At 43.2% G+C, this 16661-nt stretch overlaps 1 protein-coding gene across 1 annotated transcript in view; it reads right to left on the minus strand.

The window, feature by feature from the left end:
* The window catches only part of LOC144098901 (activating signal cointegrator 1 complex subunit 3-like), a 63173-nt gene that overhangs the window by 21175 nt on the left and 25337 nt on the right, over nucleotides 1–16661 (minus strand). Inside the window, exons 23-30 of the mRNA XM_077631841.1 lie at nucleotides 15781–16001; nucleotides 14247–14499; nucleotides 13019–13164; nucleotides 11939–12059; nucleotides 10947–11089; nucleotides 5934–6071; nucleotides 5057–5177; nucleotides 3318–3450 (exon numbers count right to left, since the gene is read on the minus strand). Of these exons, the coding sequence (XP_077487967.1) occupies nucleotides 3318–3450; nucleotides 5057–5177; nucleotides 5934–6071; nucleotides 10947–11089; nucleotides 11939–12059; nucleotides 13019–13164; nucleotides 14247–14499; nucleotides 15781–16001 (1276 nt within the window). The remainder of the gene's footprint in view (nucleotides 1–3317; nucleotides 3451–5056; nucleotides 5178–5933; nucleotides 6072–10946; nucleotides 11090–11938; nucleotides 12060–13018; nucleotides 13165–14246; nucleotides 14500–15780; nucleotides 16002–16661) is intronic.

Raw genomic sequence — 16661 nt, forward strand, 5'->3', positions numbered from 1 at the left:
GTTTACTACAAATATTTAGGAACACTTCGATACAGCCGATAATTCATAATATCTGTGTTCCTTATATCAAGCTTTGTCTGCAGTGCATGTCTCCAAGATTATTCAAAACGAATCAAATAACTTCTCAAGTTTTAGAATACTTTTCGAATAATTGGCAGTTTTCTTTGGACGACTGTCACAAAAACAGGGCCCACTCTGAGGCCCAACAGCAGGCTGCTGCTATCGGTCTGTGAGGGATGAAGGATTCAGCACCGCGATGCAGTCCATTCGTCTGGCAGTGTTCATAACGCCTGTATTCATATTCGATTTGGTAGCGAATCTGCACTAAGTAGAATCTCGATAAACGGAAATCGGTTAAACGGACTCAACGCTTAAATGGAACAAATGCCTCGCAGTTGGTTGGTTTTGTATTAAGGCAATGTAAAAAAAATCTCGTTAATCGGAACTCAAATTTTCCGACCACCGTATAAACGGAACTGAGAATAGACTCGAAGCCGCAACTTGACGTGCACACGCAGCCCCATCGCGGTACGCATCACTGTCCTCTTCCCAGTTTTTGTCTTTGGACGTTTCTGGTTCTTCTCGCACACTGCAACCGCGTTGCTTGCTTTCTGTCACGGTGTGCTTGCAGTTGTGTCCAGCTAGGCTTAAGCGGCTTAAGCCTTAGATCCGCCGTTCAGCGTCGTCTGCGACATTTCGTCGCGAAGTCAGCATCCGATGGCAGCACAGAAGCGACCTCACAATGCCCTTACGTTGGAAAGGAAGATGGAGATAATCAACGAGTTGGAGAGTGGTCGCTTTACAAAAACAGCGCTTGCGACGAAGTGCGCCGTCCCCAAGAGCAGTCTCACGAGGATACTTCAGGACAAGGCTAAGCTGCAGCAGGCTTTCTAGACGTCACACTTTGGTCCTCAAAGAAAACGATTGCGGGAGGCCAACCACAAAGATCTGGAGAAGTGCCTGGTGGTTTGGCCGCGGAGAGCCAGCAGTACGATCCAGAGAACATCTACAGTGTAGATGAGACAGCACTGTTCTTCAAATTACTACCCTCAAAATCCTTGTCATCCAAAGGAGAGAAATGCACCGGGGGGAAGCTGAGTAAGGACAGGTTGACTCTCCTGATCGGGGCCAACATGACAGGAAGCGACAAATTGACGCCGCTAGTGATCGGGAAATCGAAGCACACTCGCTGCTTCAAATATGTCGCAACCTTGCCCGTTTCTTATCAGGCCAACGGCAGAGCGTGGATGATGCAGTCCATTTTCAGGGAATGGATTTATCGCGAGGATGCACGCTTCTCGCGAGAGAAGAGGAAAGTTTTATTCTTCATCGACAACTGCCCTGGACATGGAACTGTGCCGGGTGTGAAGTACATACAGTTGGAATTTCTGCCAGCAAACACCACAGCGCTGCTGCAGCCTATGGATCACGGTGCGATCCAAGCGCTCCAGTCGCGCTTCCGCAAAAAACCTTCTCTGGAGGGTGCTGTTATGCATGGACAAGGGGAAGGACTACAGGGTCGATGTACTGCGCACCGTTTACCTCCTTGATGATGCTTGGCGGCAGGTGAGTGCAACGACCATTGCCAGCTGTTTTCAGACATGCAGGGTTTGCCTCAGCTACAGAAGAACACTGCACACAGGATGAGCTTGATGTCCAAGATGCAGCCGAAGAAGAGCTGCTACTGCAGAATTGTGCTGCGTTGGGCGTACAATTTGATGAGTATGTTCAAATTGACAGTGACGTGGCAACATGCCCGGAAAACACCGTGGAGCACATAGTAGCCGATGTCAGTCCCGCGATGAAAGCGAAGACGAGGAGGAAGAAGTCAAAAAACGAGACTGCCGACTCTGATCCTGTGGTGACACCTGCACAGGTGCAATCGGCAGTCCAAATGCTGAACAGTTTCTTCCAACGAGAAGAAGGTTCTGAGCTGTTTTTGAGCAGCCCGTCTAGTATGGGTGGTGCCATTAAAAGAAAACGGTTGCGAGAGCTAAAACAAGCAAACATAAAGTCCTTTTTCACAAGCCAATAAATCTCAGTTCCCACTGATTTCCGTGGAATAAGTGGACTATTCACAACCTTTTTTTAAATTTCATCAGTGCTTTGAAGAAAAAAAAAGTTCACTGCTTACTGATTTTGTGCAATAAAGTTTACCATTCTCTTTGTTACCATTCTCTTTATTATCTAGATTTTGCATTTGAGATCAGCTTCTGCGGAGACTGCCAACTGCGCGCACGCCTGCCTCATCGGGACCAAGCAGCGCGGAACAGATTGCGAAATCCTGAACCTTCTCTCTCTAAACGAAACTCCTGATAAAAGGAACATATTTTCCTGGTCCCTTGAGGTTCCGTTTAACGAGAGTACACTGTACTCGTGTTTGATTCGGTTTTGAAAAAGTAGGTACTACAGTTGAACCTCGCTATAATGCAACGGTTTATAACGAAATAATGGACATAATGAAGGAATGAAGATTCCCCTTGGAAGCTTGGTCAGCACGGGCTAAAACGAAAATATGGCAGTAACGAAGTTCGTTACTGCCGGGCCCCTTCAACTTCACTATAAGGAGGTTCAGCTGTATTTGCACACCCCCTACTTTTCGCAACTACTTTTGTATGTTTTGGTCACCATTTTTTCAGTTCCCTTTTAACCATAACCGACTCTGAGGCCACCTTATGCACTCATGGCAAACAGTTAACTACATGCCTGAGGACACTTGCTGATGCTCAACTAAGTAAAGCCAAAAACAGCCATAGTTTGTTTACATTTCTAGTTTTTTTTTTATTAGCACAAAGACTGTACTTCATAAATTTAGAACACTACTGGATGCAATTTAGAATCAAACGCATCCTATGCTTGGATGCTTTGCGGGCCCTCTAATATTTTCTGTCACACAGTGCTGGATGATTTAGGCACACAGCCAGCCGACTATCCAAACATTTTCTCAATTAGGGGAGCTCAATTGTTTGACACATGAAATTAAATTACATACAAGTAAACCATGTTGTCTGTCTGTACCAGAATAAACTAGGCCGGAATAGCGTCAAATGACTTCGGCTCATGACAAAATTTCATCTTCAAGGGCCACATACCCTACTCTCCACTCCACAGGCAAAAATTCACAGAACCACAAAACACAAGTCATTATATAAACTGACGTTCTTTAGTACAATCAAAACAAGTCCTGCCAACATCAGAAGAAAGTGAGCCAAAGCTGTCAGAGTGAGAAAATTTGACCACGAGTGAGACACCTCCCTGCATTTTTGGATGGAGACAGCAAGGCTTCTCTGACATGGAAAGTTTAAGGATGCCCATACCTTGATTCCACTGGGAATGGCTCATAGAGGAACTTGTTGTAAAACTTCTTCTTGAGGTCATGGACCAACACCACGGCTACTCCGTGGTCATCGAACTGTGGTCTGCCGGCTCGTCCAATCATTTGCAGGACATCTGCAAGCATGATACAAGCATGCGCCATGCCGCAAGAAGAACCAATACAGCATGAAAAACGTTGCAGAAAGTGCATTACTATATTCAGTAGAATGTGTAATGATTAATGTTTCATTAAATGTGCACTGGGACCAGCTCCATAACAAGTACATACAGACACTTTCCTTGATATTACACATCTTTGTCTATTGACCAAGGCACACTAGCCAGACACGCCGTGATCCACCCCTTTAGACTAAATACGAAAAGTCAAGAACAGAAGTCCATACCAAAAACGCAGTAATTGGAAAAGTTATCAAATTGGACCAACAGACAGAAAACAAGTTTAGCTAAGGAAACGGCTTGCTTTGAAAATTCTGCCTTTTGGGGTGCATGCCTAGCACTTGCTTCTACCATGGCATGCTATCAGCAAACATCTAAAACTGCAATCTTGGGTGCCTACGGGGGGGTTATCTTGGGTGCTTACGGGGTTTTGTAAGACAAAAAAAAAATTCAGCATAAAGCAACCTGTTTGGGCATTGCATTATTTTGGTGGCTTTTCTTGAGGCTGTAGAGCTCTGTAATTGAAAATTTTCCTGCATCGTCAATAACTCAAAGTTAATTAGTCAGTCTAAAATATAGCTACAGCAAAACCTCGATAATTCGAAACAGCGGTTTGCACCAGCCCAGTTAATTCGAAGATCTGAGGTGCTATGCGAGCATGTCCGATCCCGATTTTGCCGCACACCAATGTTGCGATGGTTAATTCGAATATTTTTTGTAGTCCCAATGACTTCAAATTAATGAGGTCTTACTGTACTTCACTAGAAATAAAATAAAGTACTGTATATATACTCACGTAATGAACCCACTTTTTTTTCCAAAAAAGTTGACGTAAATTTAGAGTTCATTACTCGAGAAAAGAAGTTTCAACACATTTTTTGGGGAGAGTCCAAATTTCATATCACACATCCGTCTGCCTGCCCGCCTGCCTGCCCGCTTGCCCATATATCTGTCCATCCATGATCAACAAAAACACAGGGTTAGATGCATTCTGTCGCCAGTGTTTAACATTATTCACTTCGACAGGTGTTTGCTGCATCATGATGCGATCCAACGATTTTGTGATAGTCAACGGCGCCAGCCAATCACGGCGAGTGAGATAGAGCGAACATGCTGAACACCGGCGCTAAACATCAGATGTGCATTCTTTATGCGAGATTAAAAATTTCACAGAATAGTTACGAGTGTGTAATGCAAGCGAGCATTAGCTGTGAGAGGGTTAGGCATTTTTCCTCCTGATCTCGAGCTTGCCAAAACGATTGGAAGTCTGAAGGTCCTGCTTCCTCGAAAGCATTTCAGTGTAAAGGGTGTTTTGTAGTGTTCTGGTTTAAACTGGTATGCTCCTCTCCGATGCCCGAGCGCTCACTGAAGCATGATGAGCAAGCCACCACCGCAAACGCGCCGTCAGAGAAATGCGATCAGAAAAGCTAATGATTAACGAAAAAAAAAAAGTAAATTCTCAATGACAAAAGTGGGGGTGGGTTGCTCGTGCGAGTGGCTTCATTATGCAAATAAATACTGCACCTAATGTTGCCTAACAAAAAAAAAAGAGCCACCAACTCACCAGTGATGGGAAAGTCCACGTAGCGCGAAACTTTGGCATCGTAGTACTCGGTGCCTTTCACAACAACAAGGTGGGCCGGGAAATTGACACCCCATGCCAGGGTAGCTGTGGCAATCAGCACCTGCACAGGTAAAAATACCATGTCAACCTACATTTCCCAAATTGCCTCTACTGAAATTCGACCGCTGCAGCCGGGATCGAATCTGTCTCTTTTGGGCTGGCAGTTGAGCGCCATAACCACTGAGCCACCACGGCGGCTCTCTAGTCATAGCAGTACCCATAATGCTTCATCAGAATTGGAAAGCGCTGGCTTCCAGTCTATTGCTAACCCTTATTTTCTTTTTCAAAACCAACAGACAGAATGCAATCCATTCTGCATCAGCTGTTGCTGAAATGTACATGGATGGTTGGAAACCAATCAACATGGAATATAGCGCACCTGCTAACAGAGCAGCTTTCAGAAAAGGCCCGAGGATAAAGCACAAAACAACCGCTGGGTCATTTCAAATGCAAAAAGAGTTGGAGCAGCCTCAAGTAGCAATCAATGTTCAGTAGGCATTGCACAAGTTCAACCGGTTTATACTGGGACACACCGGACTTTTCGAATATAAGCTCAGAATGAGAATGGTAAAATGACGCATATAAAACCTGCAAGAAATAAAGATATTTCATTTTTTTCTCTCATCTTAATGATTTCAGCTGTTGAGAAGAAAACACCGAGACCAAAAACATGAACCATGAGCATGTATATTTAAGATAAGATGGTAATGAAGAAGGATGTTTAAAAAGCTTACCAACTGTGTGACAAATGAAATATGACCCTCATGCATAAGTGGGCACAGCGGCATTATGTTAAAGAAAAAAGTGTCCAGGTCACCTGAATCTTCTGGTTGACAAAAAGTTCTTCAACGATTCTCCTGTCCTTCTCCTGCAGACCAGCATGATGCATACCAATGCCAAATGCCAGAGCCAGCTTGAGGTTCTGGTCGTGCACTCCCTGGATCACAGAATCCATCTGCATGACACAAACGAGCAGAATTTGAACAGATAAGACTATGCCTTTAAAAGCACACTTGAATGCGCACTGAGCATAAGTTCATTCCATTTTTCTTCTCAGTAAAATGCAATTTTCTCGCTTATGAATGTGCCATCAGGAAATACGTCCCACAGAAATCAGCTAGCACACACAAGGCTAGTGGTGTTCAAGCCTGAAAAACACGAAATGGTCAAATTCACTGGAAGGCACTTCATGCGGGCTCAGCTTGCAACTTGCCACAAGTCCCTGCAAGGCGCTGTCAAAAATGTCGTCATGATTGACCAGCAAAAGCACATAGTTGACCTCAACCTTTCTTCGAAGCCATCTGTGCACAATCTCATGATAATTCAAACTCGGATAATTCATACTTTGGGTTCATTCAAACAAATAAGAAAATTTTGATTGGCTGGCTATATTTTCAATGCATTTTAAAGCAGCTTAATTTCTACCATGGTCTCTTAAATTTGGTTAGGTCAAACTTTTTTGTCTTTACCGAGGTCAGATGCATCAGGTTTCTGGCGCTGCGAGCTGAAAATTCGGTCCCTCCAACCAGCACTCCAAAGGGGGCCAACGTTGATCAGAGTCGCACACACAGTCACTGCATAATTTTGTTTCTGAGCTTTGTTATCAGTCCACGACGATTGAGGCTGTCTGCCATGCTTCAGTGAGCTAAGCCCAGCTGCTCATTGATGCGAACGCTAATTGAAGCGTCGTTTGCGATTTTCTTTTTTTATATAAGGCGTTTCTCTGTTCAGGCGCAAATTTCCATTCCGCTCGCTTCCATTCCGCTCGCTGTGCATCGATAATGACACTACTGCCTGCCAGGAGGCCCCAGCGCTACTATGTCGCACCAGTGAAGGGGGCCGCGGAAGGCCTTACTATCTTGGAGCAGTTCTGCTTTGATATTCCTGACAGTGGGAATGCTTTACACCCATAATGGAATTGCAAAATATCATGAATGCTGCGCAGTTTTCTCTTAAAAGCACACTATTCACAGCCTATTTTTTCATCAATTAAAGTTGCTGCGGTGTGAAACAGTTTCTGAAAGTTTCTTTCTGTAGCTATTCAACTATTCGACATTCAAATAATTCGGACTTTTTTTTCAGTCCTTGAGGTCTTAATGTGGTTTTACTCTATTAGGAAACTAGCTCATTATTGATAGCTTTTTTCAACCAAACTTGAGAAAACATATCGCTGCTTTTCCCCCCATTTTTAGCTTTTTGGCTACGTTTGCATAGAGAAATAGATTCAAAACACTATTTCTGCGCATAGATATCCATAAAGCAAATCACATTTAGGCTTGGATCATATTAAGGAACACTTCTGATAGTTCAAAGACCTCTGGTCCCTTGGAGTTGGAATTAGAGGGTCTACAGGTTAGGTTAGGTTAGGTTAGGTTAGGTTAGGTTAGGTTAGGTTAGGTTAGGTTAGGTTAGGTTAGGTTAGGTTAGGTTAGGTTAGGTTAGGTTAGGTTAGGTTAGGTTAGGTTAGGTTAGGTTAGGTTAGGTTAGGTTAGGTTAGGTTAGGTTAGGTTAGGTTAGGTTAGGTTAGGTTAGGTTAGGTTAGGTTAGGTTAGGTTAGGTTAGGTTAGGTTAGGTTAGGTTAGGTTAGGTTAGGTTAGGTTAGGTTAGGTTAGGTTAGGTTAGGTTAGGTTAGGTTAGGTTAGGTTAGGTTAGGTTAGGTTAGGTTAGGTTAGGTTAGGTTAGGTTAGGTTAGGTTAGGTTAGGTTAGGTTAGGTTAGGTTAGGTTAGGTTAGGTTAGGTTAGGTTAGGTTAGGTTAGGTTAGGTTAGGTTAGGTTAGGTTAGGTTAGGTTAGGTTAGGTTAGGTTAGGTTAGGTTAGGTTAGGTTAGGTTAGGTTAGGTTAGGTTAGGTTAGGTTAGGTTAGGTTAGGTTAGGTTAGGTTAGGTTAGGTTAGGTTAGGTTAGGTTAGGTTAGGTTAGGTTAGGTTAGGTTAGGTTAGGTTAGGTTAGGTTAGGTTAGGTTAGGTTAGGTTAGGTTAGGTTAGGTTAGGTTAGGTTAGGTTAGGTTAGGTTAGGTTAGGTTAGGTTAGGTTAGGTTAGGTTAGGTTAGGTTAGGTTAGGTTAGGTTAGGTTAGGTTAGGTTAGGTTAGGTTAGGTTAGGTTAGGTTAGGTTAGGTTAGGTTAGGTTAGGTTAGGTTAGGTTAGGTTAGGTTAGGTTAGGTTAGGTTAGGTTAGGTTAGGTTAGGTTAGGTTAGGTTAGGTTAGGTTAGGTTAGGTTAGGTTAGGTTAGGTTAGGTTAGGTTAGGTTAGGTTAGGTTAGGTTAGGTTAGGTTAGGTTAGGTTAGGTTAGGTTAGGTTAGGTTAGGTTAGGTTAGGTTAGGTTAGGTTAGGTTAGGTTAGGTTAGGTTAGGTTAGGTTAGGTTAGGTTAGGTTAGGTTAGGTTAGGTTAGGTTAGGTTAGGTTAGGTTAGGTTAGGTTAGGTTAGGTTAGGTTAGGTTAGGTTAGGTTAGGTTAGGTTAGGTTAGGTTAGGTTAGGTTAGGTTAGGTTAGGTTAGGTTAGGTTAGGTTAGGTTAGGTTAGGTTAGGTTAGGTTAGGTTAGGTTAGGTTAGGTTAGGTTAGGTTAGGTTAGGTTAGGTTAGGTTAGGTTAGGTTAGGTTAGGTTAGGTTAGGTTAGGTTAGGTTAGGTTAGGTTAGGTTAGGTTAGGTTAGGTTAGGTTAGGTTAGGTTAGGTTAGGTTAGGTTAGGTTAGGTTAGGTTAGGTTAGGTTAGGTTAGGTTAGGTTAGGTTAGGTTAGGTTAGGTTAGGTTAGGTTAGGTTAGGTTAGGTTAGGTTAGGTTAGGTTAGGTTAGGTTAGGTTAGGTTAGGTTAGGTTAGGTTAGGTTAGGTTAGGTTAGGTTAGGTTAGGTTAGGTTAGGTTAGGTTAGGTTAGGTTAGGTTAGGTTAGGTTAGGTTAGGTTAGGTTAGGTTAGGTTAGGTTAGGTTAGGTTAGGTTAGGTTAGGTTAGGTTAGGTTAGGTTAGGTTAGGTTAGGTTAGGTTAGGTTAGGTTAGGTTAGGTTAGGTTAGGTTAGGTTAGGTTAGGTTAGGTTAGGTTAGGTTAGGTTAGGTTAGGTTAGGTTAGGTTAGGTTAGGTTAGGTTAGGTTAGGTTAGGTTAGGTTAGGTTAGGTTAGGTTAGGTTAGGTTAGGTTAGGTTAGGTTAGGTTAGGTTAGGTTAGGTTAGGTTAGGTTAGGTTAGGTTAGGTTAGGTTAGGTTAGGTTAGGTTAGGTTAGGTTAGGTTAGGTTAGGTTAGGTTAGGTTAGGTTAGGTTAGGTTAGGTTAGGTTAGGTTAGGTTAGGTTAGGTTAGGTTAGGTTAGGTTAGGTTAGGTTAGGTTAGGTTAGGTTAGGTTAGGTTAGGTTAGGTTAGGTTAGGTTAGGTTAGGTTAGGTTAGGTTAGGTTAGGTTAGGTTAGGTTAGGTTAGGTTAGGTTAGGTTAGGTTAGGTTAGGTTAGGTTAGGTTAGGTTAGGTTAGGTTAGGTTAGGTTAGGTTAGGTTAGGTTAGGTTAGGTTAGGTTAGGTTAGGTTAGGTTAGGTTAGGTTAGGTTAGGTTAGGTTAGGTTAGGTTAGGTTAGGTTAGGTTAGGTTAGGTTAGGTTAGGTTAGGTTAGGTTAGGTTAGGTTAGGTTAGGTTAGGTTAGGTTAGGTTAGGTTAGGTTAGGTTAGGTTAGGTTAGGTTAGGTTAGGTTAGGTTAGGTTAGGTTAGGTTAGGTTAGGTTAGGTTAGGTTAGGTTAGGTTAGGTTAGGTTAGGTTAGGTTAGGTTAGGTTAGGTTAGGTTAGGTTAGGTTAGGTTAGGTTAGGTTAGGTTAGGTTAGGTTAGGTTAGGTTAGGTTAGGTTAGGTTAGGTTAGGTTAGGTTAGGTTAGGTTAGGTTAGGTTAGGTTAGGTTAGGTTAGGTTAGGTTAGGTTAGGTTAGGTTAGGTTAGGTTAGGTTAGGTTAGGTTAGGTTAGGTTAGGTTAGGTTAGGTTAGGTTAGGTTAGGTTAGGTTAGGTTAGGTTAGGTTAGGTTAGGTTAGGTTAGGTTAGGTTAGGTTAGGTTAGGTTAGGTTAGGTTAGGTTAGGTTAGGTTAGGTTAGGTTAGGTTAGGTTAGGTTAGGTTAGGTTAGGTTAGGTTAGGTTAGGTTAGGTTAGGTTAGGTTAGGTTAGGTTAGGTTAGGTTAGGTTAGGTTAGGTTAGGTTAGGTTAGGTTAGGTTAGGTTAGGTTAGGTTAGGTTAGGTTAGGTTAGGTTAGGTTAGGTTAGGTTAGGTTAGGTTAGGTTAAAGGGTGCTTATCAAGCTTGTTAGAAAACTGTGCTCCACTACTACCATCGCTGATCTGTGTGGGAACACACCCCCATCACTGCAAATGCCTTTTATGTAGAAGGTGGTGCATTGCCAAGCATGCATTAACCAGGACTAACTAATGGGGCATAAAAAGTTCAATTGCATTATCAATTGCTACATGTATTGCTGCACTTACAAAAATAAAGGACTCTCAAAAGTGGGTTGACAGTATTGCTGAATAAATTTTTTTTTTAATAGATTAGAATGGTTGCAATGCAGTTCTGGCCCCTGCAATGAAGCTCAAGTTTGGTCAGCCACTCAACCAGCATTAAATTAATGCCTGTACGAAGTACACTAACTCTCGTTAATTCAAACTCACTTTATTCGAACAGCCTGTTCATTTGAACCAATACTTTAGGCCCGTCAACATAAAAGCTTTTAAAAAAAACTCCCGATTTAAGGTCACCATATCTCTCACAAATTTTTGGTCCCCTTCGAGTTTGCATTATCGAGAGTCTACTGTATGCATGCAAGTTCAAGAGTGGTCAGCAGAGATGGGTGCTATGAAAACAAGTGCAGGGTACAAGGGCGGGCACCTTGTGGTCAGGCATGTGCAGCCACTGGCGAGGGTTGTCCTCGGCGGCAAGGAAGGCGATCAGATCCAAAGCAGTGAGGCGCGTCTGCCGTCGTGAGGAGACAAAGATGAGCACTGGCTTCTCCGGGGAGTGCTGCTGAATAGCTGCAGGGAGGCCGGGGTGAAATTTAGCCTGACAGCCCATGACAATCAGCATAGAGTACGACATCTGCAGAGCAAACCTTAAATAAACACCAAGCTGGACTGAAACTGTTCCTACCATCTGACAAGCAAATTCATTTAAAGACGGCTGGGCTGACAGTCACACAAAGCCTGTCGTAATGCTTTAAAGGGGCTCTGAAAGGGGCACTATTAAAGTTGCGGTATGCCGGGGATGTTAAAGCACTCCGCCTCACGAATATTGTCCAGAAAGAATTTTTTTAACGCGCTTTCTAGAAGCTGAGTTATCTGTAGTTAAAATTTTAATTTCAGCGTCTTCGCGCCTTTCCCTCTCCTCACGTCACTTTTGCACGCTGGAAGGTCGGCAGTCCTCCACCGGCCCCACCTCCAGGAGCGGAGCCTCCTCACCCGCCGGATCTATGCGCATTATTGGCCACGGCCATGGTAGCTGCCCAACGTATGAACGAATCTAACCAATAGCCACCTCTCAACTTGTATACGCAGATGCGAGCGACAGAGGAGGGTGCGAGCTTGAAAAAGCCTCCGGAAAGGGCTCGCCAACTTTTGCGCTTGATTGTGGGTCCCCTGCTGCGTGTGGAAGTGTATTATTTGACTCAGGTCTTTTTGACAACACAGTGCAGTGACTGAGTGAGTAGATGTGCTGTCCTCGGAAGGTGTTTCAAAGCCCGTTTAAATGCTTGTTAGTCAAGAACAATGGCTCCGATGCCAACAAAACGCGCTTAACAGACAACAAAGTAATAGTATTACAGTTCTCTGCTGGCCCTATTCCCCATAAGGAAATGAGAGAATGATGCAGGTATCCCTGCTGCTTACCCCTGTAGGTAGGCTTGTTCATGAGGGCCATGCGGGGACAGTAGTGTTTTCCTGGGAAGCCTGACACATGGACTTCGAGGGGAACTGGTCGTACAGCCGGCTTGAAGTTGTACAGGCCAATCTGGCAAAGGCAGCAGTATATATGGGTCAAAAAACTCTATAAAATCCAAACTGCATTGTAGTGGTAGCTATTTTAACCCACTGCAGCAAGGTTGCAAGCCAGTCTTTCCTGCATCAAAGTTCCTTCCCTTATTTGGTACTACTGTTCCTCAAGTAACAAATACATTGCGTTCTAGAGTATTTACGGCATAGCAGTTGCTGACACCAGAAAGAGAGAGGGGAACCAATAAGCAGCTTCTCTGTATGAATTTATACCTACTCTCTTGCTTAAATTGTTGGGCGATGCTATCCTGTAGATATCTATGTACCAGGTAGCAAACACACAAATGTGCACATAGCTGCTGACGGTACAGCATGCCGGGCTACATGCAATAGAAGTATTTCTTGCCAACCAATCTCAATGAGCTCCAATGCACCGACCAAGTAAGCCCAGTTTAGTTTACGAGAAGGGCTTCTTGTTCCCATCATCGATCACAGCGTGGATGCACTGCAATCTTAGATAAAAGCGACACGTTACTGGACATGTTTCCCATGAAGCACAAATGTTTTTAAACATAACGCAGTACTGCAACAAAAGTCGTTCGCCAGGTTATTATTTCTTATTCAAAAGTCTGCAGGAGCCTAGATCTAAAAACCTGCCTTCCTAATAGCACGCTTCTCAGCAAAGAAAGCACGTCCCTGCATCAATACTGCAGGTTTTGCCTAGTTGTTCAGTCACACAAAATATCAAAACATCTGCATGCAGCTTCACGATTCCTTTACATTACCAACACTTGCCAGTCACATATTTCAAAGCAATATTGGTGATCACTACTTCTGGCCAGCACCCACGATTTCACAAGTGTTACCCTGGCCTTAGTCTAGTGCCAAGAATGAGCCCAGAATGCACCCAATGCGCAGAGTGCTTCTGAGATTGCCACTCCAGTTTGATTAAATTTATGGCTTCCAAACAGCACCCACCTCTCCAATGCCCAGCCAATCAGCAAGGTCCCTTGCATTTGCCAGGGCTGTTGACAGGCCGATTACGCGGACCTTGCGGTTGGTGTAGGAGCTGATGTAGTTGGCTCTGGACACAATGACTTCCAGAACTGGACCTCTGCCCTCACCTGTTACAAGTTGCAGGTTATGACATGAAACAGAGCACATGATCACACTGTCAATAATTATAGGTTAAACAAATCTCAATTTAACCATCCTAGCAAGTTTAACAAGTGCTCACAACCTAATTGTGCTTTATGATTATGAAACAGAATGTGCAACCATGCTAGTCTGGTGAAATACTGTTTGGCTCTACAAACTTGACATACAAAACTCAAATTAGGTGCTCGCTAGAAATCGTAAAAAATGCTTTATCAAGTCCTTTTCAGACATTATCCAATGAACCTGCTGTAATTATGCTAAGCAAGCTTTTGCTGGAAAGATTATAGTCAAGAAAAAAATAATGTTTTCAGAGCCCATAAGAACTACACAACTATACTACCAGCACTATTAACCTCCAAAAAGTAAAAACAGTGTTTTCAGAGCTCATAACAACTATACCACCAGCACTAACAACTCCAAAAAATGCGTCCTGATCAAATGCTTCTTGTGTGGCAATTTCACACAGGACAAAATTACAAAAACCATATTTTGGTTATGCGTTATTTCGGCGTAATGATGCTCAATGCATAAGTAAGCATAAATCTGTGCTCAGAAAATAAACTATAACTAAACTGCTTCTCTTGCATTGTTTTGGTTTCAGTTTCAAGAGCCAAAACTATGGCATCAAAGTTGATTTCAGGTCATGTCGGACATACAAGAACAGCGACATTATGGCTGCTTCTTCCCTAATTATCATTGCAGGTTTTTGGGAAGGATGGTGTGAAAGCCTTAGTGGTTTAAAATGATGAAACACCAATTACATGGACGTCTTTTATACTTCACAGGACCTGAACCAAAATTTGACGTCACTGCAACTGTTTGGCTGTTCGAAATAAACCAATGGGAGAGAATAAATTAATCTATATATTATTTACCAGGTGTAGGCAAATTCATGTGGCAATCCATGTTTAGTAATGTCTTAAAAATCATTAAAAGGAAGCACAAAACCAAAGATCTGGTGTTCTTAATTCTTTGATAAGCTCGAAGCAGTGCAACATGCTACCGTGTCGCTGCCTTGCCCCTAACTCCAAACGGGGCGAGCACCCACCCAGTAGATGAATCTCGTCAATGATGATCAGCGCAACCTGCTTGACATAGCCTCTGGTGTGCCAGCTTCTACTGATGCCGTCCCACTTCTCTGGAGTGGTCACGATGACATCAGCGCTGGTGATCACTCGAAAATCCGGTGTGACATCGCCGGTGAGCTCAGCCACTTTCTTCCCAAGCTTCTCCTCCAGCCTGATCTTCCAGTCTTCAATCCTCTCCCTGACCAGGGCCTTCAGCGGCGCTATATACACAATCTGCAATGTGGTCCAGAAACAAAAGGCAGTGAGAAAATGACTGCTTTCAACTTCACTGCGCAGTATTTTTAATATTTTTTAATTTATTTATTTACCCACAGTGCCATGTCTGGTATTACACCGGGGGGATACAAGTCCACATTCAACACACAATATAAACAAGAGTGATCATAAATTTACCGCAAAGATTTCATTATCTATAACATTCATTATCAGCAATGAGAGGCCATTCTAGTCACACACAGTCTTTGGGAAGAATGGAGATTTAAGCAGCTCAGTTTCACATTTGAATTCTCTCACTTTGTGTTTGCAGTCAACATGCTCACACCTACAGAATGGTGGCATCCTCATATTTCATCTTGGCATGCCTACAGACAACTGGGCTGGTATAATATGACAATTATATTCCAACTCATATTTCTCGCCGTTCACCACTAGCTGAAGGGATGCCACATTCCCGTTATGACTGGGCCTGCAGATCGTTACATTTATACAACCCTACTCACACTCGGTGAAATAAAGTTAAATACTGTTAAACCTGAATGTAACGAACCTCCATAAAGTGAATTCCTCGATATTACGAAGTTTCTCAATTCCCCAACACCGCCCCCATTGAGGTGCGAATATTTGAGACTTCCATGCAACAAAGATGGTGTGGCGGTTATTTAACAAGTTATTTTAACTTGTTAAAAAGTAAGCCAAAGCATGCATAGTGGCTCAACAGATCTGCAAAACATTTTGCTGCTTTTATCTGCTTTTAGATGCTTTATCTTGTTTAACTGGAAAAATGCTCCAGCATGCATCAACATAACATGGAGTCATCATTTAGGAATATGGGAACCTAACAGAAAGTGTGTAAAACCATGATTTTGAACGTGGAGAAAGCTGGAGTGCAGGCATCAACAGTGCAGTCACCTGAGGCTATTTAAATAGACACTGCGGACACCCAATTTTTGCTCTCAGTAAAAATAAATTCTGTAGCATTACGGCTTTTTTTAATGTTTGTCCTGAAAAATCTGCCGGTGCCGGCAACACCTGTATTTCATTTTTTGGCCTTTTGTAGCTTATAAAAGTCTCGTTTCAAGTTAAAGCAGCCTCTTTCTCGCTAGAACACGGTAATCTATCGATTCACTTCTTTTCTGCGCGTCCCTCTAAAACACAGGCTGCACTCCAAACAAACAAACACCACAAATATGAAGCTCCAATGAATAACAGCCGAAACTGAAACTGCAGTAGGGGAAGCAAGAACGAAAACCCAGCAGGTGAGAGTCAAATGGGCACCTTGGATTCAGGACTGTTGTTGAAGACTCGAAACATGGCAATCTCAGCCGCAATGGTCTTTCCCGAGCCCGTGGGAGCTCCCAGCAGCACATTGTGGTCGGTGTGGTACAGCGTGTGGAATATCTGAGTCTGAATGGGATTGAAGTGGCTGAACCGGTACAGCAGCTCATAGGTGGTGTTGCACAGTGCCGCAACAGGAAGGGGCTGCAGGTCCAGCAATTCTGTAACAGGTCAGGCTTCCTTAGTGAGCGACAGCTTTTTGTACACTCTGCACGGTGATAAAAGTACAAAGCATGATTGCTTGGACAAAGGTTATAAAAGGTTGAAGCTTAAAGTTGAAAATAATTCCAATCAACATCTAAAGCCCTCACATTTTTAAGCTAGGCATGCTTTCACTGCTTGCGCCCGGTTTGTGAGCTCTCTGTATGAACAAGTTGAGCTCATTTAAGTTTTTAATCAACTCCGGCAATAATTTCATTGTGTGGCTGGAATGTTCTGGCCGGCACTCTGAACAGTTACAACAGCAATGTCCAGCACTGCACATGTGTGCATAGTTGTGCCAATGAACTGAAACTGCAACTCCACCACACAGACAGCACAATAGTTGTGGCCTGGCAGATGGAGCCACACATAAAGCAGTGGTATTTATTGCCACCTGCGGGGTACCCAAAAAGCCAACTGCTCTCTGCTTATTACACTACCACAATTAGGTCACACAGCTGTGACCACAGATAAGTATATACCACTTAAGCCAATATAAAAAATTTAGCATCCCACATGCCTTTGTACAGTTTGTTTACCACACCTAGATCCCATCGGCTTTCTTTTGTGAACTATGAAAATCCCAGGTAACCATGATCTTCACACACTGTGCGGTGCTT

Source organism: Amblyomma americanum, chromosome 7 (assembly GCF_052857255.1).
Source record: "Amblyomma americanum isolate KBUSLIRL-KWMA chromosome 7, ASM5285725v1, whole genome shotgun sequence".
NCBI lineage: Eukaryota > Metazoa > Arthropoda > Arachnida > Ixodida > Ixodidae > Amblyomma > Amblyomma americanum.